Genomic DNA, 22,420 nt, shown 5'->3' with positions numbered 1-22,420 from the left:
ACAATATACAGAGCATCTAACGTCCAAAGAGGTATTCTTGGACAAAGACCATCAATTGTTCACCATACCCAAAATCACCTTCATAGCATCATCTTTAAGAATATAGGACATGGGAGTATTTGTGTGTGTGTGTATTCCCAACAATTAGACAATATTTAACAAATACAATGGAGAGCCACTTAGATAATTATAAATGTGTGGGACCCAAAAAACACGGACAAATATTACTTGTAAAATACACAAAATATATACACCTTAAAGGAACAAAGATTGAAGCAGATGATTGAATTTATAATTTATGAAACACTTCCATGGAAGAGTGTAACAGAAACATCCTACACACAAAGGCATATCACCTTATAGCTCTACCTGATTGGCAGGTCCAAGGATGCAAATAGTTAAGTGTATACAAGGAGTCAGTAATCTTTTCCCTTAAATATAAGTTTTATAGTTACTATTGTAATGATGCTGAAGACAAGTTCAGGGAGGGAGAAGACTCCTCAGGAGAATGAAACTCCTAAGATTTGGATCCAATTTTTACTAGTCATTAATTACAGGAAGTTCAGTAACTCAAATCTCTACTCAAAGATCTCATTTTCTTTCCTATTTAAAAAAACCTGTTTTTAAAGTCTATCCCCCTCCACTGATCTTTTTTTTATTATTATTTATTTTATTTATGTATTTTGGGCTGCATTGGGTCTTCATTGCTGCACGCGGGCTTTATTCAGCAATCTTTTACTCTCTCATCTTTCCATTCATGCCCGCTAATTTTTTAGATACATACGGTTTAACTCATGTGGACCGATGCGGGTGGTGGGGGACAGTCATTGAGTAGGTTTCATCTCTTAAGATTTTCCAGAAATAGATAGACTTCTGTCATTTAAATTTTTATTTACTCTTCCCCAATGCTTTAAATAATCTAGAGCTTGGTGAGGTGAGAGGAATTGTTTTCCATGCCTGAAATGGCCCAATTATTGATGTAAGCCATATTTACAATGTGCTTGCATACTTTCCTGTACAGTATTACTATCCTGTTTTCCTCCCCAAACACTTATATGATCTTTATCATATAGGAAATAAAACTAGTATCAATAATGCCCACAGGATTCCCATTGTCTCAGGGCAGAGAATTCCTCCATATATATATACTTTAAACGTTACCACCTATAATCTGTCCTTCGAGCTTCATCTTCAGAGTTAAATGGTTTGATCTATTTCTTAAGCAATTCATGAAGAAAAGCACAGTTGAGAGCATCACATGTACAGCTTTAGAAAAAAAACTGACCACAAGAAAAGTCACCATAACTCTGTACTTCTATCAGCCCATAAAGATGATTCCTTTTAACTCCTCTTACAGCTTACTCCAAAGAGCAGCTGGAACTGACTAGGGAGTGTTACATGAAACACCAAGTCAATCGTCCAAGTGCATCCCTAGCAAGAGCGCCCCCAAGCTGAGACTTTCCCAAAAGCTTTGTTTTAATCCAAAAAAGGTCAGCCTGGTATTTTTTGATTTGTTGTTTGTTTGTTTGTTTGTTTTGAAAGGCTTAAAATATTGTAAGCAATTAAGAAAGGAACCGCATCCAGTACTTCTGTGTGACACAGTAGAGTAAAAGTAGCCACACGACCAACCACTGCCCCAAAGACCTTGTGATATAGAATCATGAATTTCTATGTACTGAATTTGTGACTTCTAGACTTAATAGTAACACAAACCCACCATGTTAATGATGGGACTTTTTTTTCCAACGAGTAATTCATACCATGTGTCATTAATCAGCAGGGTAACTGAAAGCTCATGCAAAACATGCTATCCCAGTTGAGAATTTAATTGCATTATTGTTATTATCTGGTTTTCCTGTGTCACTGGCCCTCCCACCTCAAGTGTATATACACACACACACACACACACACACCAGCACAGCATGGATGGAAACACAGAAAACCCAGAGCTAGGAGGTAAGAACTATGTTGTCTGGTAGGAAGAGGATTTTGAATTAAAAAGGTTTGTCCCTGTAAAGACAGGTCAAGTATGCACCCAGGCTGCCTTGAGAAGTAATTAAGCCTATGCTGTTTCATTTCAGAGTGTCTCATTCTGCACAACAGTGGGAGCAGCTGCGGGAGATCACAGACCATGCAAAGCAAGACAGGCAGCCTCATCTATCTCCCGACTGCCACACCAGAGTTTCCAGGTGGTGCGAAAAAGCTTGTGGCCTCTTCTTCCACAGAGCACAAAGCGAATCTGCCATCCAGAACACTACTCCCCATATCAAACCAGCCCCTTTTAAAGGCCTGAGGAAAGGCAATTTAAACGTCCCAGTGTTCAGACTCTGGTCGATTCCCAAAGTTGTCAGGTTACATGCCCAAAACCCGCACACAGATGCAAAATTCGACTGACTTCAGCACAAGTTTCTCTTGCTGCCTAGCACTGTAGAATGTAGAGATTACTAGCTAGGAAGAGGCTACAAGTGTAAGTATTAGGAACGCTTCCAATCTCGCCCGTTTCCCTCCCAACACCCCTTGAAAGAGGCTAGGACACTAAAAATCGAAGTCTGGGGACCAACTGCAGTACAGACTCTGGCTGGGTCGAGGCGGGAGGCAGCCACACCCTCCTGAGCTCACAGCACTGACAGGCTCTGGCTGGGAAGGGCCCAGAAACTTAGTCCCAGCAGGAAAGGGAGAAAGAAGGGAGTCTTCAATGTCTCAGATTTGCGAAGCTGGAAAGCTAGGAGAAGCGGATTTCGGGAGGGAGTCAGAGACTTGGCTGGGTGTGCTGGGGGAGGGGAGGGGTCGCCCCTGGAGTCAGGACAGCTCGCAACACGTCCCCGCAAAACTGCACATTTTTGTGGTTTTAACATTTAAGACCAAAAGGAACGCGCCGAGACGAAGCTTCTCTCTCGCCTGATGTTCCCCTCCTCGCTTAGGGACGAGGGTGCCGCACCGCCGCGCACGAGTTTCCTTCTCTTTCCCTTTTGGGGGAGCTCCCCTCGGCCAAGCCGCGACGTCCGCCTCCAAGTTCGCCTTCCCGCACAGCGCAGCACAGCGCGGCACCCCTGGCCGGCCACATGCGCCCATCTGCCCCGCACCCCGCAGGACCCGGGCTGGGCGCCCGCTGGACGCCCTCAAGGACTCGGGGTTTGCGCGAATTTTTTTTTCTTAAACAAAAAGCCTCAGCGGCTCGCCGCCCCCTCCTCCCCGGCCCGCGCCACCTTCCCTTCACGCCCACGCCACACCTCCCGGGCACACGCGCTGCGAGGTGCCTCTCCCGCCAGACAATGGGTTCGGGGCCGACCGGCCAGGCAGCCAACCCCGAGCCCCCGGCCCCATCCCGGGACGCCGAGAAGGCTGAGCGCGGGGGGCTCGGAGGAGGGCGGAGAGGAGGCGGGGGAGGCCACAATGGGCGAGGTGGGAGCCTCCCCCTTGGGACAGGAGGCTCGCTCCCGGCGCCGGGAGAAGGGGAGGGGGCGGGGGTCAGCTGCACCGCCTGGTCGGGGCCCCGGGGCCCTGCTCCCGGCCGCCGCCGCGCACTCACCAGCACGATAGCAAATCGCTCCTCCAGTTCACCTGGCTCGGGCATCGGCAGCTTCAAAGGCACGTTGTGCGCCCTGAAATCGGTCTGCTGCGAATCCATGCTCCCGGCGTTGCCCATGTTGGCTGCACACCGGGGCCGGGGGCTGCTCCGGGCCCCTTGCGTCCGCGTCGGAAATCAGAACAGCTCCCGGCGGCCGGCTCCCCCAGCTGGCGCGACCTGCCCGGCTCCCCGCCCTCCGCTGCGCCCCGGCGAGTGTGCAGCGCGCGCCGCTCTCTAGCAGCGCTCCGAGCCAAGCCGCCCCCCGGCCTCCCTCATGCTCCCCGCCGCCCCAGCGCCGCCCCGGCCTCCTTTCCTCGGGAGGGGTCGTCAGGGCGCCGGGCGCCTATCTGCATGTTGCTTCGCTGGCACGCCGCCCCCTGCCAGTAATAGCGGCCAGCGGGCGCGTGGTTGCTCTGACTCAGTCTCCCGCCTGGACCGCGGCCGCCGCTGACACTTCCAGCTCAACGCCGGCGAAGACGACGCTCGCTCGGCCAGCACCTCGAGCAGACAAATGCAGCTCCGCGCTCCCGACACAATGCCCCCTCTCGCCCGGCCCCCGCCCCCGCCCCGGCTCCGCCCATTCGCCCCGTGGACTGCCGGGACCAGTAGTTTCTGCCCAAAGTGTCCGCACTCAGAAACCACGCCGCTCTGGAGGGCCAGGCGGGGTTAGGGCCGCTTGCAGCAAGGACAATCTGTACACTTCTGGAAAGAGTTTATGTCACTTTTGACCCCCCTCTCCCACTGCAACAGAAGAAATAACTACCTCGTCTACATCGATTCTGACACTTAGTAGGCACATTTGGCAAATTAATGAATGAGCCAATCAGTCAATGATTGAATGCACGCATTCTGATTTAAATTTCAGGAGCTGTTCAATAGGATCTAGTTCAACAGGAGACCTCAAGGGTATTGGCAACGTCCTGTCATAAACTGGGATGTGGGTCCATGGGTGCTTGTTTTAGTATTGTTCTTTCTTCAGTATGTATGTTACGTATTCTTTTGTGCGACTGAAATGTTTTATAAACAAATATATACTTTTATGGATATTTATAAATATCCACTATGGATATATGCAAAAATATCCTGGTCAGACCCCAGGATTTGGATGAGAAGAATTCAAAACAAACACCTGTCAAACAGCTATTATGTGTGGGTTACTGTGTTCCTTCACTAGAGAAAGAAAGAAGAGTGCTCCTGCTCCGGAATACTTTCCAATCTAGTGAAGGAGAAAATTTACACAAATAACCATATTTTGTGTGAGATAAAAATAAGAACAGAGTGTTTGCGAAGACTTTGAAGATGGTCTTTGGCTGTAGCTATCTTATTCCTCTATAGCACTCTTGTTCCAGGTGTTTTACAGAGAAGATTGGGCCCAACCCTGTTCTCCAGGATGCTCTTCAGACTATAACTATCCATTCTGAAGCAGTGGAAATAGAAACACCCTTATAAACGACTTTAGCCAGCTGCTCACTTTGTAGATTTCAAGGGCATCCACCTGGTTTACTTGTGGCTAAACTCCTGCAATTAGTCCTTTCTTAGCTTAAAGCAGTGTTTCTTAATCCTGTTTTGTATATCAGATTCATGTGGGGAGCTTGTTGTTAAAACTGCAGGCATCATGGGCCCTGACTATTATCAGAATTTCCCTAAGCTAAGAGCTGGGGCCTGGGCAGATGTATTTTTAACAAGCTCAGCAGGTACTTCTGATATGAAACTAGGGTTGTTACCCTTTTGTTAAAAAGCAACTGCTTCCGGATAAGATAACACACCAAGGCTCAAGCGTGAAAGACCACGTTTCATTCAGCTTTATAAACCCCAAGATGACTTGAGCATAGCAGATGTTCAATGACTGTTGAATTTTTACCAAAAGCCTATGGAGCAGATACACACAAATACATCATGTGTATGTATGGTCTCTTAAGCAAATCACCTATAGTTTTTTTAAAATAAATTTATTTTTTATTTTTTATTATTGGCTACGTTGGGTCTTCGTTGCTGCACGCAGGCTTTCTCTGGTTGCAGCGAGTAGGCTTCTCATTGCGGTGGCTTCTCTTGTTGCAGAGCACGGGCTCTAGGTGCGCGGGCTTCAGTAGTTGTGGCACATGGGCTCCAGAGCACAGGCTCAGTATTTGTGGCACACAGGCTTAATTGCTCTGCAGCATGTGGGATCTTCCCGGACCAGGGCTCAAACCCATGTCTCCTGCACTGGCAGGCGGATTCTTTTTTTTTTTTTTTAACATCTTTATTGGAGTATAATTGCTTTACAATGTTGTGTTAGTTTCTGCTTTATAACAAAGTGAATCAGCTATACATACACATATATCCCCATATCCCCTCCCTCTTGCGTCTCCCTCCCACCCTCCCTATCCCACCCCCCTAGGTGGTCACAAAGTACCGAGCTCATCTCCCTGCACTATGTGGCTGCTTCCCACTAGCTATCTATTTTACATTTGGTAGTATATATTAATCCATGCCACTCTCTCACTTCGTCCCAGCTTACCCTTCCCCCTTCCTGTGTCCTCAAGTCCATTCTCTATGTCTGCGTCTTTATTCCGGCCCTGACCCTAGGTTCTTCAGAAACTTTTTTTTTTTTCTGGATTCCATATATATGTGTTAGCATACGGTATTTGTTTTTCTCTTTCTGACTTACTTCACTCTGTATGACTGACTCTAAGTCCATCCACCTCACTACAAATAACTCAATTTCGTTTCTTTTTATGGCTGAGTAATATTCCATTGTATATATGTGCCACATCTTCTTTATCCATTCATCTGTTGATGGACACTTAGGCTGCTTCCATGTTCTGGCTATTGTGAATAGAGCTGCAATGAACATTGTGGTACATGACTCTTTTTGAATTATGGTTTTCTCAGGGTATATGCCCAGTAGTGGGATTGCTGGGTCGTATGGTAGTTCTATTTGTGGTTTTTTAAGGAACCTCCATACTGTTCTCCGTAGTGGCTGTATCAATTTACATTCCCACCAACAGTGCGAGAGGGTTCCCTTTTCTCCACACCCTCTCCAGCATTTATTGTTTGTAGCGTTTTTGATGATGGCCATTCTGACTGGTGTGAGGTGATACCTCACTGTAGTTTTGATTTGCATTTCTCTAACGATTAGTAATGTTGCGCATCCTTTCATTTGTTTGTTGGCAATCTGTATGTCTTCTTTGGAGAAATGTCTATTTAGGTCTTCTGCCCATTTTTGAATTGGGTTGTTTGTTTTTTTGATATTGAGCTGCATGAGCTGCTTGTATATTTTGGAGATTAATCTTTTGTCCATTGATTTGTTGGCATATATTTTCTCCCATTCTGAGGGTTGTCCTTTCATCTTGTTTATGGTTTCCTTTGCTATGCAAAAGCTTTTAAGTTTCATTAGGTCCCATTTGTTTATTTTTGTTTTTATTTCCATTATTCTAGGAGGTGGGTCAAAGAAGATCTTGTTGTGATTTATGTCAGAGAGTGTTCTTCCTGTGTTTTCCTCTAAGAGTTTTATAGTGTCAGGTCTTACATTTAGGTCTTTAAACCATTTTGAGATTATTTTTGTGTAGGGTGTTAGGGAGTGTTCTAATTTCATTCTTTTACATGTAGCTGTCCAGTTTTCCCAGCACCACTTATTGAAGAGACTGCCTTTTCTCCATTGTATATCCTTGCCTCCTTTGTCACAGATTAGTTGACCATAGGTGCGTGGGTTTATCTCTGGGCTTTCTATCCTGTTCCATTGATCTATATTTCTCTTTTTGTGCCAATACCATATTGTCTTGATGGTGGTAGCTTTGTAGTATAGTCTGAAGTCAGGGAGCCTGATTCCTCCAGCTCCGTTTTTCTTTCTCAGGATTGTTTTGGCTATTCAGGGTCTTTTGTGTTTCCACACAAATTGTGAAATTTTTTGTTCTAGTTCTGTGAAAAATGCCATTGGTAGTTTGATAGGGATTGCATTGAATCTGTAGATTGCTTTGGGTAGTATAGTCATTCTCACAAAGTTGATGCTTCCAATCCAAGAACATGGTATATCTCTCCATCTGTTTGTGTCATCTTTTATTTCTTTCATCAGTATCTTATAGTTTTCTGCATACAGGCCTTTTGTCTCCTTAGGTAGGTTTATTCCTAGGTATTTTATTCTTTTTGTTGCAGTGGTAAATGGGAGTGTTTCCTTAATTTCTCTTTCAGATTTTTCATCATTAGTGTATAGGAATGCAAGAGATTTCTGTGCATTAATTTTGTATCGGCAGGAGGATTCTTAACCACTGTGCCAGCAGGGAAGCCCATCCTTTAGGTTTTTTTGTTTGTTTTTTTATTGTTTTTTTAAGGAAGGGAGCAAGTATAAATACATTCAACTTAAAATCTGAATAAATGCAATCTGTATTTCTAAAATTACACTATATCAAAGTTAATAGTAAATGTGTTACTGATCAAAGAAAGAAAAACAGGGATACACACACACACATACACAGACACACACACACCCCCAACTAGCGAAAATGAGCTAGAAAGAAAAGCAGTTAGTTCAGACCAAGTGAGACATTTCTGACCCACAAATGTATTTATTTTCTTTGTAATCTCTAGACATACACTTTGAGTCTGATTGACTCACAAAATCAGCCCACCCAGGGGGTTGCCCATATGGATGGAAAAGCTAGAATTCTTTTCTGCAGTTGAGAAATCCTTTTTTATTACATTTATGGCTCCATCCAGCCATATTTCTGCCAGTAACCAGGACCTTTTTCTCCCCTAAAGTCTTATCACATCTAGTCTCTCTCATAATCTCACACTTTGAGAGGAGCCAGGACAACGTATGCCAATCCATGAACCAAAGAACCTGTCTGCCATTTCAAGGTTTAGAGTCTCTAATATTTGGTTATTATTTATAACTGTTGTTAAGTGCAAAAATAAATAAAACACTCATATTATACAATTTCTGTAGGAATTTCTACCAAAATCTCAGGAAAATGTTTGTTTGGAAGAGAGTGTGGAGAGAGAAGACATTTCTATTCCTTTAATTGAAGACCTCCTCATCCCTCCCCACAAAATTAAAATCAGGCGATCATTTTTAAACATGTATTTCACTTTCTGATCACTAATACATATGATTTGCTATTTTGCAATGTTGCAAAATGTTGACAAAAAATGTCTGTTAAAACTATCCATGCATCGCCCATGGAAAATGAAATATTAGAACTTTATCTTCCCTGTGCCAGGCATTTGCAAGCTATACCAGGGATAGCTTGATCAGGAATTCCCCCATAATGGTGTAATTGCTTTCAAAGAAGCTTTTCCATCATTCACAACAAATGTTCCTACAAGATCAGCTGAGTTTCACTGATATCTCCTCAGGTTTTAAATGTAAGGTCATGCTCTGTAGCTAAGTTCAGTTAGCTTCTTTAAAAGCCACTGGTGTTACCCTAAGAATATCCTCCTTATGTGTATAATTATATAGAAATGAGATAAATGCCATGTGATGAACTAAGCCATCAATAGCCCTGAATCAAAATTGCATAGTAGTAGTAGTTGGGATTTTAGAAGGATTGCTTCATGTCAATTTACATCCATACAAGTCCTGCAAGATTCACATACCCATCCATATTTGTTTTTTAAATATTTATTGAGCACTTACTATGGGCCAGACACTGCTGTTGATTTTAAACAAAATTTAAAATTTGGTTTATCCAATTTCTGCTTCATACAAACTTCCTCAAACAGTTAACTTACAAAGATACACCTTGACTCTTCCTTCTCCTCCTGAATCAGTTAAGACTGAATATTTTTGCCACCAAATAAAAGAGAACCCAAGGGATAATTGCTTAAAAAATATGTCTTTCTCATAAAATAAGAAATCTGGAGAAAGGTGGATTCTAGTGTTGTTCAGCAACTTTGTAAGGCTAGGACCAGTATCTGTGAGATAGCTTGGTCTTTCCCACATAGTACTTACAAAATAGCTAACAGAGTGCCATAAATCAAGTCTGTATTCAGGGCAAAAAGGAGGGGGGAAGAGGCAATGTCAGTTAAGTCTGCTCCTTTTATCAGGAAGTCAAAGGTTTACCCAGAAGTACCACTAGCAGACTGTCCAGTTTTCCTCATTCTGCAGATCTGAATTACATGGCCATCCCCAGCTACAGGGAGAACTGGGGGAGTGTGATAAAACCTGGGCCTGGACACATTTCCTCACCTGGACAGAATCAAGATTCTGATAGCAAGAAGGGGAAGGGAAAAGACATGGGTAAACACTGGGCAGACAACATCTTCTAACCCTCCCCTAGATATTTTGCATCTTTGAATATTACTTTACATTTGCCTACGGCTTCAGATTTTACAAAATACTTTTACTTACTTTATCTTATTTTATCCTGTCAGTACAACAACGAGAAATGTAAGGCTCAACAAAGTGATTTTTTTCTAGTTTATACAACAAGTCATAGAATTAGAACTTAGGTATTTTGATTCCCAAACCAGTATCCTTCACTGTCTTTTTAAAAGAATAGATCTCTGAAATTATCATTTAGGGGTAGAAACATAATGAAACCTATGCTTCTGATCAAGATAGAGTAATAGACACCAGAGTTATCTTCACATTTGAAACTAATAAACAACTGGACAAAATAATATGAAACAATGGCCCTCAGACATTGACCATCAGACAATGAAGAACACTGATCTCTAGAGACAGGAAATAAATGAAGTGAAAGAATAAATGAAGCGAATAAATGAGGGGAATTACCCCAACTTACTGCCTGGAGAAAGTTTCCAGGCCACGGTGCAAAAAGGGGGAAGCCAGACTGAGCCTGATGGAGTCCCTGCCTTGAGAAGGCAGAGCTGGGAGTCCAGTGACCCCCAAGGAGGCTAGTGTTCTCAGGACAGAGTTCTGGAAAAAGAGAGCTGCAAGAAGAGAGAACTGCAGAGGTCTGTGGAAGTTCCCATTCCAAAATTTAGTTGAGTACTGATTAGTAAGTGCATGTGAGGAAAAAACCTAAGGCTGGTCATTTTATAATAATAAGTGAATGAATTGATCAAGAGAACATAACACCCCCAAAACAGTGCTTCAAAATACATGAACTCCAAGGACAAATACACAAATCCACAGTTATAGTTGGAGAGCTCAACACTTCTCTCTTAATATTTGTTAGAACAAGTAGACAGAAAATCAGTAAAGATGCAGACAACTTCAAAAACACTATCAACAACTTGATGTAATTGATATTTATAGATCACCTCACCCAACTACAGCAGAATACATAACTTTTCAAGTGTACAAGCAACATTTACCAAGATTAACCATATTCTCAACAAATTTTAAAAGATTCCAATATTACAAAGTATATTTGCTTACCAAAATGGAATTAAATTAGGAATCAAAGACACAAAGATATCGGGAAAATACTCAAATATTTGGAAACTACATAACACACTTCTAAAAAAACATGATCAATTTTTTAAAATTAAAGAAAATTTGTGGGTGCAGGTAAAGCAGTATTTAGATAGAAATTTAGAACACTAAATGCCTATATTAGAAAAGAATAAAGGGCCAAATCAATGTCCTCAGTTTCCACCTTAAGAAACCAGAAAAAAGAAACAACTGAAAACCAAACTAAGCAGAAAAAAGGAAAAACAAAGATGAGAGCAGAAATCAATGAAATAGCAAACAGGAAAATAATAGGAAAATTGATGAAACCAAAAGCTAGTTCTTGAGAAGATCAGTAAAATTGATAAACCTCTAGTCAGAGTCATCAGGAAAAAAGACACAAATAACCAATATCACAAATGACAGAATGAACATCACTCTACATTTTACACATATTGAAAAGGATAATCAGGGAATGTTTTGAATTTTATGTCAACAAGTTCTATAATGTAGGTGAAATGGACACACACATCCCTTGAAAGATACAAACTACCAAAGCTGATTCAAGATGAAGTAGATAACCTGAATAGTCATATACTTATGAAGGAAATTGAATCTGTATTTAAAATCTTCCCGCAAAGAAAACTACAGACCCAGATAGCTTCACTGGGAATTTTACCAATCACTTAAGGTAGAGAGAATGCCAATTCTACCCAAACTATTCCAGAAAATCGAAAATGAGTGAATATTTCCTGACTCATTCTGAAGGCAAACATTACCCTGATACCAAAACCAGCCATTATGACATTACGAGAAAAAAAAAAAAAAAAAAATAGCCAACATCTCTCATGAACATAGATGCAAAAATTCTTAACAAAATTTTAGCAAATAGAATCCAATAGCATATAACAAGGATAATACATCATGAGAAAGTGAGATTTATCCCAGAAATGTAAGGTTGTTTCAGCATTCAAAATTTAATCAATGTAATTCACCATATCAGCAGACTAAAAAAGAAAAACACATGATCATCTCAACAGATGACAAATAATCATTTGACAAAAATCCAACATCCCTTCCTGATAAAAACTCTCAGCTTCTAGAAATAGAAAAAAAAAAAAAATTCCTTAACTTGATAAAAGACATTGACAAAAAACCTACTGCCAATATCACACTTAATGGTAACAGATGAAATGCTTTCTCCCTAAAATCAGTACTAAAGCAAGAATATCTTTTTTCACCATTTTAATTCAACAATATGTGGGAGAGTCTAGCCAGTGTAATAAGGTAGAATACAAACAACCAAAAAGGCATCCTGTTTGAAAAAGAAATAAATTGTCTTTATTCACAAATGACAAGATCTTCTATGTAGAAACTCTTACAGAATCTAGAAAATAGTTAGCAGAACTAATATGTGAGTTTAGCAAGGTTTTAGGATACAAGATTGATATACAAAATTAAAATATATTACTATGTAGTAGAGATAAGCTTTCAAAAATTTAAATTTAAAATACCATTTAAAATAACATAAAAAACATAAAATATAAAAATATAAAATTTTTCCTTTTCCCAGGGATAAATCTGGCAAAAGATGTGCAAGGCCTGTACACTGAAAACTGCAGTATACTGTGTACATGGGTCAGAAGACACAATATTTGTAAGATGCAATTCTCCCCAAATGGATCTATAGATTTCATGTATTCAAAAACAAAATCCCAGCAGACTTTTTTGTAGAAATTGACAAGCCACTTCTAAGATTAGTGTGGAAATATAAAGGACCTTGGATAGCCAGGACAACTTTGAAAAGCAACAAAATGGGAGGACTAACTCTACCTGATTTCAAGACTTATTACAAAGCTACAGAAATCAAGGGAGCATGATCCTGGTATCAAGATAGGCAGACACATCAATGGAATAGAATGGAAAGTCCAGAAAAAGGCCCACACGTATATGGACAACAGATTTTTGACCAAGTACAATGGCAATTCGGTGGAGAAATGATAGTCTTTTCAACAAATGGTTGAAATAGTGACTGTGGAGGAATTCAATATCCATATGTGAAAAATGAGCTTCAGTACATACCCCACACCAGGTTCAAAACAACTCAAAATGGGTCAGAGACCGAAGTGCAAAACCTAAAACTATATAACTTCTAGAAGAACACATAGGTAAAAATCTTTGCTACCTTGGGTAAGGCAAAGATTTCTTAGACATAGCAAGAAAGAATTGATAAATTGGACTTTATCAAATGTTGCAACATCTGCTCTTTGAAAGGCACAGTTAACAGAATCAAAAGACATACTGCAGACTAAATGAAAATATGAGTTAAAGGACTTGTACCCAGGATACATAAAGAATTCTCAAAGTTCAATAAATGGAAAACAATGGACAAAAAAGATCTGATCACTTAACACAAAGGAATATATTCCTGACTAGTAAACACATAAAAAGATGCTCAACATCATGCTTCATCAGGGGATTGCAAATAAAACTGCAGTGAGATACCACTATACACCTAGTAGAATGGCAAAAATTTTAAAGACCACACCAAATGTTGGCAAGAGTTTAGAGTATCTAGAACTCTCATTCACTGCTGATGGGATTGTAAAATGATATAACCACTGTGGAAAACAGTTTGGTGTTTCTTAAAAATTTAAACATACACCTACCATATGATTCAGCCATTCTATTCATGGGTATTTACCCAAGAAATATGAAAACATACATCCAAACAAAAACTTTTACATAATATTCATAGCAGCTTTATTTGTAATGACCAAAACCTGGAATGATTTCATGTGTCCATCAACAGATGAAGGAATAAGCATGCCGTGAAATACTAATTGGCAATGAAATTATGAACTATTGATACAAACAATGTGGCTGAGTCTCAAAATAATTATGCTGACTGAAAAAAGCCAGACCAAAAAAATTGTATGTACTATATGATTCCATTTATATAAAGTTCTAGAGAATGAAAACTAACCTATAGAAGGAGAAAGCAGACTAATGTTTGGGAGAGGGAGGGCAGGCAGAATTCCAAAGGTCCTGAGGACACTTTTGAGCGTGGTGAATATGTTTATTAACTTGATTACAGTGCTGGTTTTGTGGATGTATACATATGTTAAACACATCAAATTATAAACTGTAAATATGTACAGTTTATTGTTGGTTAATTATATCTTAATAAAGCTCTTACAAAAAATAAGTCGTCAGTCGTTTTCTCTCTCCTCTTCCTTCAAGAAATATAGAACACTTTAATTCAAATTTCCTCCCTCCTACCTCCCATGTTAATGTTGTCTATTATCTTAATTCCTCTTTATTTATTCACATCAGCCATTAGTAGTAGTAGTATAGTATTGCTAGCATAGACAATCATTATTGCAATTTACCAATGTGCTTACCAATTCATTTGCTTTTTTCTCCTGGATTAATTTTTCATTGCCCAGAAGTACATTCTTTAGTGTTTCTTTCAATGAGAGTTTGTGAACGGCAGAATTATCTGACATTGTCTTTTTTGCCCTCAGTCTTGAATGTAGTTTATTTGGTTATATTATGCTAAGATGGAAGTTCTTTTCCCTCCCCATTTGGAAGATATTATTCCATTCTCTCCTAGCCTCTATTGTTGGTAATGAGAAATCTACTGTCACTATAATTGTCAACTTTTTGAAAAATTGATATTGCATCTTTTTCTCTCTGGCTTCTTTTAATATTTTTTTCTTTGCCTTTGATTTTCTGCATTTTTACTACCAAGAGACTACGTGATAATGAATCTATTTATCCTGTTCAGGGTTTGGTTTGGTTCCTCAGTTTGAAGACTCATGGGTTTTGGGGTGGTTTGTTTTTTTTTCAGTTCTAGAAAATTGTCAGACATTATCTTTAAAAATATTGTTTCTCCCTCATTCTCTCTTTTTTTTTCTTCTCCTGAAACTTATCCATGTATTGGCCTATCTATGGTCTCTTAACTATTCTTTCATATACAGCCTGTCTTTGTCTCTGTAGCAGTCTAGCTGATTTTCTTCAATCTTCCAGTTCAGATACTCTGTAGTTTTGTCTAATCTATTGTTTCCTTAATCATTAATATTTAAAATTCATGGTTGATATTTTGGTAGAAGTTCCAGTACTTGGTCAGATGTGCCTGTTTCATTTTAATTCTGCTCCAATCCATCATTTCAAGAGATTTTCTGGAAGAAAGAAAAGATAGACATATATTCTGTTCACCATTTTGCTAGAAACGTATTACCTGTTTCTTTTTTGTTTGTTTTAATAGACATTGGGACTTTTAACTGTATCTTAATTAAATAATGCCAATTTTATAATTTAAAAAATTTTAGTAGATTCTCCAACAGTGTTCCAGAGAATTATTAACTACTTATAAGTTTTAAAATCCCAGCTCTTATCTTGCCTATATCTCTGAGATACTACCTTCTGTAGGCCCCACAAAGTATAACTTGTCACATAAACATACGTTCAAATTTGGCAAAAATCCATCTGCATCATTTTTGAATGATATAGAAATAGTAACACAGAAACTTAATTTCATTTATATAAGTTTAACACACATTTGTAAATATATGTACATATAGAGAGAACGTGCTGAAACTTCTTTCAATATAGCTGATATACTAAACATGTATATCTCCATAGAAATCAAAACAACTTCAAAAATTATAAGTCAGTGGTAAAGAAGGAAAAACAGGAGAAATACTGAGGCTTTTTGAATGGACTCTCAAATATTGGTACCACCTTCCCCCACTGCCTTGCTTCACCAATTGGTCATTTAAAGGTAGCTGAACTGGGTGAAGACTATCTTCTAGAAGTCATTTGCGGCACTCTGGATGCAACTCTTGTGTGAAAGAAAGAAAGAAAGAAAAGAAAGAAAGAAAGAAAGAAAGGAAGGAAGGAAGGAAGGAAGGAAGGAAGGAAGGAAGGAAGGAAGGAAGGAAGGAAGGAAGGAAGAAAGGAAGGAAGAAAGAAAGGAAGGAAGGAAGAAAGAAAGAAAGGAAGGAAGAAAGAAAGAAAGAAGGAAGGAAGGCAGGAAAGAAAGAAAGAAAAAGAAAAAATATCACAAAATTCAGATAGCCTTATATGAAAAGTCAAGTTCAGACTATTTTTCCTCATTCTCCCCACTTTTTCCCTTCATCCTGACCTACTTTTCCCTTCATCCTGCATTCCTCTACTGTATCACCACCTCCAAAATCGTCCTTAGCCTACTTTCAAAATGACTGGATGGGAGGGTCTTTGCTTGTGATATCAGCCACAGAGCAACAACAAAGGAATGTGCTGCTGACTTACAGTGTCTGCTTTTATTTCAGGGAGTCCTCATAACTTCCCCCCCTTAATATTAACTGTCATCCAGGAGTGCCAGGGTTCCTAATCTGGGATGCGTGGGAAGCCCAGGATGCCCCATGCACACCTGCCCTCCTCTGCAGATAAACACAGCCCTCACGGCCTCCGAGGCCATCCATCTGGCACCTTCCAACAGCTTCGAAGTCTAAGAAAACAAACCCTTTAAAAAAAAAAAAAAAGGGTTTTTTAAACAAGAAAGCCCAAAGGGGACATTTTCATTTCTGGCTGCAACCACTTCAACCAGAAGAAACAGCATGGGGAAATAAGAAAGAGAATGATTGGGAGTAAAATCCAGTTCCACAGTTATATATCACACATGTTACATATCTAGATTTACAATTTTATTAATTTTCTCATTTGTTCTTCAGAGAGGTAATTTTTAGGGGAGAACTGTAGATATCTTTCTGATTACAAGAAGAAAAGCGGCTTCTCATCCTAGAAGAAGCAATCAGACTCTGAAATCTGTCCTTTCCTCCCTCTTTGGCTCAGCCCAAATACCAAAAAATGCCCCTTTTTTGGCCTTCAGAGAAGAAATGTTCACAAACCCATGATTATTCTGCCTAGTGAATTTGAATTCCTTGATTTGGAATTGAAACTCTAAAACCTAGTATGTGGTAAGAACACGTGCTTGGTGGATTTGACCCCTGTCTCTCTGCTTACTGAGCGACCGCGGGAAAATTCGTCAACCTCTTCAAGCCTCAGTTTCTGCATTTATAAAATGGAAATTAATATTTACCCCAACAGTTAATCGTTAAGATTAAGGTAAATAACTTACATAAACCAACTATCAGGATCATGCCTGATGTATGCTGAGATGTTCAATAAGAGATATTTCCTTCCTTGTGTTCTTTTTTTCAAGGTGGTAATGAATTTAATCGTGGGCTTATTATTGAAGGAATAAAAACTTCTGCAGTACCTGAATGATTAAAGGGAAAACATGTAAATCCATGGTATTTGTTTCAAGTAAAAAGAAGATGTATTTATAAAGCAGAACATGCGTTGGTTTGTAATCTATGAGCACTTTCTAATACCCCAGTTCTTCCAAAGATAAAGCTCTATTCTAGTCACTCTGTATAACAGTAATTCAAAAAATTTATGCCACTGTCAAAGGAATCCAACGTTTTCCCCAAACCTGTCTGATAAAAAGATCCACCTGGGATGCTTACTGAACATACAGATTCCCACATGCCTTCCCTAGAAATTCTAATTCAATTGGTCTGGAGTGGGCTCAGGAACCCGTATATTTAGCAAAAGCCCCAAGTGGTTCCTATTTTAGGCAAGTTTAGGAAACACCGATTAATTGCTTGGGGCTGGGGAAATGACACATCTGCCATTAAACAATAATGCCTCTACTGAAGAAACAATGCCAAGTTATTTTAAAGCCATTGAATAATTATAACATATACACTGCTCTAAAAATTGAATTAGCTATTATTTCAATCAGAGGGATTGTTCCTTTTAAAATACATTTACACGAATTTTTTTACTTTTAAAAAAACGGAAATAAAAACAAAAATAAACAAATGGGACCTAATGAAACTTAAAAGCTTTTGCACAGCAAAGGAAAACATAAACAAGACGAAAAGGCAACCCTCAGAATGGGAGAAAATATTTGCAAACGAAGCAACTGACAAAGGATTAATCTCCAAAATATACAAGCAGCTCATGCAGCTCAATATCAAAAAAACAACCCAATTCAAAAATGGGCAGAAGACCTAAATAGACATTTCTCCAAAGAAGATATACAGATTGCCAACAAACACATGAAAGGATGCTCAACATCACTAATCACTAGAGAAATGCAAATCAAAACTACAATGAGGTATCACCTCACACCAGTCAGAATGACCATCATCAAAAACGCTACAAACAATAAATGCTGGGGAGGGTGTGGAGAAAAGGGAACCCTCTTGCACTGTTGGTGGGAATGTAAATTGATACAGCCACTATGGAGAATAGTACGGAGGTTCCTTAAAAAACTAAAAATAGAGCTACCATACGACCCAGCAATCCCACTACTGGGCATGTACCCTGAGAAAACCATAATTCAAAAAGAGTCATGTACCACAATGTTCACTGCAGCTCTATTCACAATAGCCAGGACATGGAAGCAACCTAAGTGTCCATCGACAGATGAATGGATAAAGAAGATGTGGCACATATATACAATGGAATATTACTCAGCCATAAAAAGAAATGAAATTGAGTTATTTGTAGTGAGGTGGATGGACCTAGAGTCGGTCATACAGAGTGAAGTCAGAAAGAGAAAAACAAATACCGTTTGCTAACACATATATATGGAATCTAAAAAAAAAAAAGGTTCTGAAGAACCTAGGGGCAGTACAGGAATAATAATGCAGATGTAGAGAATGGACTTGAGGACGTGGGGAGGGAAAAGGGTAAGCTGGGACGAAGTGAGAGAGTGGCATGGACTAATATATACTACCAAATGTAAAATAGATAGCTAGTGGGAAGCAGCCGCATAGCACGGGGAGGTCAGCTTGGTGCTTTATGACCACCTAGAGGGGTGGGATAGGGAGGGTGGGAGGGAGACGCAAGAGGGAGGAGATATGGGGATATATGTATATGTATAGCTGATTCACTTTGTTATAAAGCAGGAACTAACACACCATTGTAAAGCAATTATACTCCAATAAAGATGTTTAAAAAAAATCACCAGTTCTTCACATTTGAATTATTATTATTATTTTTTTAGGTTTTGGAGGGGAAGAAAGCATCCTTGCTTCTATTGTATAAGCTGTCCATGACTGATAGAGGGGCTGATATCACATGTCCAATTTTGAGGTGGAATTTTGGTTAGGCAGATTTCTTCCTGCCCCCAACTCACATTTGTATGTAAAAGTAGACTGAATAAATGCCAAACATTACATTATGCATAGAAGAAATAAAATCGTCCAGAGTTACTGAATGCTACTTACACCATTTGACTTTACCAAATTAATTTAACTAACAAATGTTTATTGTATTATGTCATTTTAGTTGCAATCATTTTCCATACACAATTAAGATCAAAGAAAAGTTCGCTGACGGAAGGAAGGGGGAGAGGGCTGGGCAGCTAATTAGAACTAAAAGATCTCCCTCAAAGGATCAAGCCCTTTGCCTGCTCTGTAATCACTAGTTACAAACACCTGCAGAGCTCACCTCTCTCAAGAGAACTGAACTCTGCTAACCTTATCCAACTGTACTAGGAAAGTGCTTACAGCAGGGGCCAGACAGGCCTGTCTCAGGTCCAATTCTCATTGTCTGGTTGCTTTGTTTTTGTCAGTTTTAGGGAGTGGGACGTGTTTGTTTAAATTCTTAAAGAAACAATCCAAAATACTGAATTGAAATCTATGACAAAGGAGAAAGCCCCCAAAGCAAAATCTTTTTCTTAAATCTCTATTGTACTGAAAATGATTAAAAATGGGAGGTCAAAATATTAAAAGTGCAATGAGGTTGTGGGGAATGCATAGCCCAGACAGACGCGGTGGACACCTATTTTTTCGTCTGTTCTACACCCCTTCATCTTGGAAGAGCACCCCCTTCTTCTAGGAACTGTTTTTCTCTCCACTCCATCCTGTTATTAACAAAAGAGCTGCCATATTTCCTTAGGTCTCTTGGTCACAGTTGAGCTATTAAAGGGGGGGATTCTAGCTCAGACTTGGCAGTAATCCTTCCTGCTCCCCTTTCTTTTTGACTTTGGACTAAAAGTATCAGGTTACATTTTCTCAAAGTGGTTGAAGCTATATGCTGTAAAGTTTATATGTGGCTGATGACAGTGGTGACTGATAAGCAGAGAGAAAAGAAGTAGATGAAAAATGAGATGCAAAGATAGGAAATGGAAGGAAAGATCTTCCTGGAAATCCTACTTATGCAAGAACAAGGCAGTTGGTAAGTTGGACACAGTTTTTAAAATTCTGTTTCCTTATCTGTAAAATAAGGGCAATAGTAGTTTTAATTCAAGCAGTTTTTGTGAGGAATAATTGTGATAATTCATATAAATCACTGACTACTGGACCCAACACAGAGAAAGACCTCAATAAACATCAGCCACTAAGCACCCCTAGCCAGGGGTTAAGAAACGGTTAGCGGCAGGAGTGCAACCCACATTCAAAGGACATGATGTGACAAGATTTCTGGCACTGTTCATTAGAAAAATATCCCCAAATTAAAGTGACAGCTGACTAAAATTTTAACAAAAGTGCCAGAAAACCCCAAGCATGGCAAAAAGTGGCCTATGATTGCTCAGGTCGTAAGGGAAGCCCCAGAGCAGGGTTAATAATAATAAATAAATAATTTACCCTGAGAGCTAACTGTGGGCTAGGCAGGAAGCTAAATGGTTTACCTCTAATATCCTTAATATTTACTGCCACTAGATGAGTTAGGTTTTATTCTTATTCCTATTTTACAGATGAGGATACTGATGCATAAGGTTGAAATATGCCTTCGAGAAGACTACTCAACAAGGGCCTGGTATTCCCAGCGCCTTGAGGGTCAATGGTCAGTGTATTTAAAAGAAGTGGCTATTTCTCACTTTTCACTGTCACCTCTGTCTATCAGCTTGCTTTGGTTACTGGTCAGTTGCTAAGTCAGTGAAATGGCCATTCCTACACTAAAGGGAGTTAAACTCAGGCCAGAGAAGCATATGTATTTCACTTTCCCAGGTGACTTTCCTTCTTGCTCTCCCAATGTGAGCATGCTCGCTGGTTCCCTTTCAGCCCTTCACTTTCCTCTGGGCACCACTCCCCTACTTCTGCTTGCAAGCCTAGCCCTGGAACTGCTTTCTTTCCCATTGGGAAGCCTGTAAGGAACTTTTGAATTATCACCCAAATCATCTTGTTATTTCTAGTCTTTTTAATTTATTTATTTATTTTGTCTGGAATTTTTTTTTTTTTTTTGGCTGCATTGGGTCTTCGTTGCTATGCGCAGGCTTTCTCTAGTTGCAGCGAGCAGGGGCTACTCTTCGTTGCAGTGCATGGGCTTCTCATTACGGTGGCTTCTCTTCTTGTTGAGCATGGGCTCTAGGTGCACGGGCTTCAGTAGTTGTGGCATGCAGGCTCAGTAGTTGTGGCTCACAGGCTCTAGAGCACAGGCTCTGTAGTTGTGGTCCACAGACTTAGTTGCTCCGCGGCATGTGGGATCTTCCTGGACCAGGGCTTGAACCCTTGTCCCCTGCATTGGCAGGCAGATTCTTAACCACTGTGCCACTAGGGAAGTCCCTGTCTGTAATTCCTGACTGCCCTTGGTTCCTGTGGCCTTCTGCTTAGTCTCAATTATTGCTTTCCCCTGACTTGTGGGATTATTATATGTTCTAATTGGGACTGTTTATTTGTCTAGCTGTAGTTACCTGTGATCACAGCTTCCCAGAAAATGTCAGGTCCATCTGCCCCCCAAACCAGCATACTCTGATTTTTTTTTTTTAATATTTATTTATTTATTTTTGGCTGCGCTGGACCTTAGCGGCAGCATGGAGGCTTCTTAGTTGAGGAATGCATGTGGGATCTAGTTCCCCGATGAGGGATCGAACCTGGGCCCCCTGCATTGGGAGCGCAGAATCTTAACCACTGGACCACCAAGGAAATCCCTCTGGTTTTCTGCCTCTGCCTTGGCACCCTTCATCCTGGTCTGTTATCCTGTATCCTTGACCTCTTGAAATATATATATTTTTTATTTTTCCAACTAAGTTATAGGTTCTAGCTGGAGAATAATGTGCTTCACAGTGTGATTTTCAGTCCATCTGCCCTTGAATCATCTGGAGTGGTTGATGAAAATTTTTAGCCCCATTGTCATGAATCAGAATTTCTATGGTAAGCCCAAGAAGTATGCATTTTTAACAAGCTACCCAGGTGATCCTTATGCATACACAGCTTGGGACCCATTATATTGGAAGAGTAACAGGTCCCAAGGATAATCATCTACTTTTTTTTTTTTTAATACTCCAGGTATTTCCGGTTCTGTGCTTAGCACCTGGAAGATGCTCACTAATTGCTTGTTGGATTAAGAATGAATAAATCTAACTTTAGAAGAAAATCCAGTCACAGGAAATCTTCCCTACTGTAAGGAAATATTTGCAATTTTCACTAAATGTGTTCATAATACCAACTTCAAATAGTTTAATCCTCATTCCTTCACAACTTAAACTGCTTAAATCTCCTTTGGATTTTGCTTCT

General features: G+C 39.9%; 1 protein-coding gene across 4 annotated transcripts in view; it reads right to left on the bottom strand.

The window, feature by feature from the left end:
• Nucleotides 1-3,814, bottom strand: part of FMNL2 (formin like 2) — a 309,918-nt gene extending 306,104 nt beyond the window's left edge. For all 4 annotated transcript variants that reach the window (XM_061183889.1, XM_061183903.1, XM_061183895.1 and 1 more), the window contains exon 1: nucleotides 3,530-3,814. In XM_061183889.1, the coding sequence (XP_061039872.1) occupies nucleotides 3,530-3,646 (117 nt within the window). In that variant the 5' untranslated portion in view covers nucleotides 3,647-3,814. The remainder of the gene's footprint in view (nucleotides 1-3,529) is intronic.
• Nucleotides 3,815-22,420: the final 18,606 nt, after the last annotated feature.

This window comes from Eubalaena glacialis, chromosome 1 (assembly GCF_028564815.1).
Source record: "Eubalaena glacialis isolate mEubGla1 chromosome 1, mEubGla1.1.hap2.+ XY, whole genome shotgun sequence".
In the NCBI taxonomy this organism is placed as follows: Eukaryota; Metazoa; Chordata; class Mammalia; order Artiodactyla; family Balaenidae; genus Eubalaena; species Eubalaena glacialis.
Note: the sequence above shows the minus strand (reverse complement) of the source record. Positions and strands in the feature narration are given on the sequence as shown.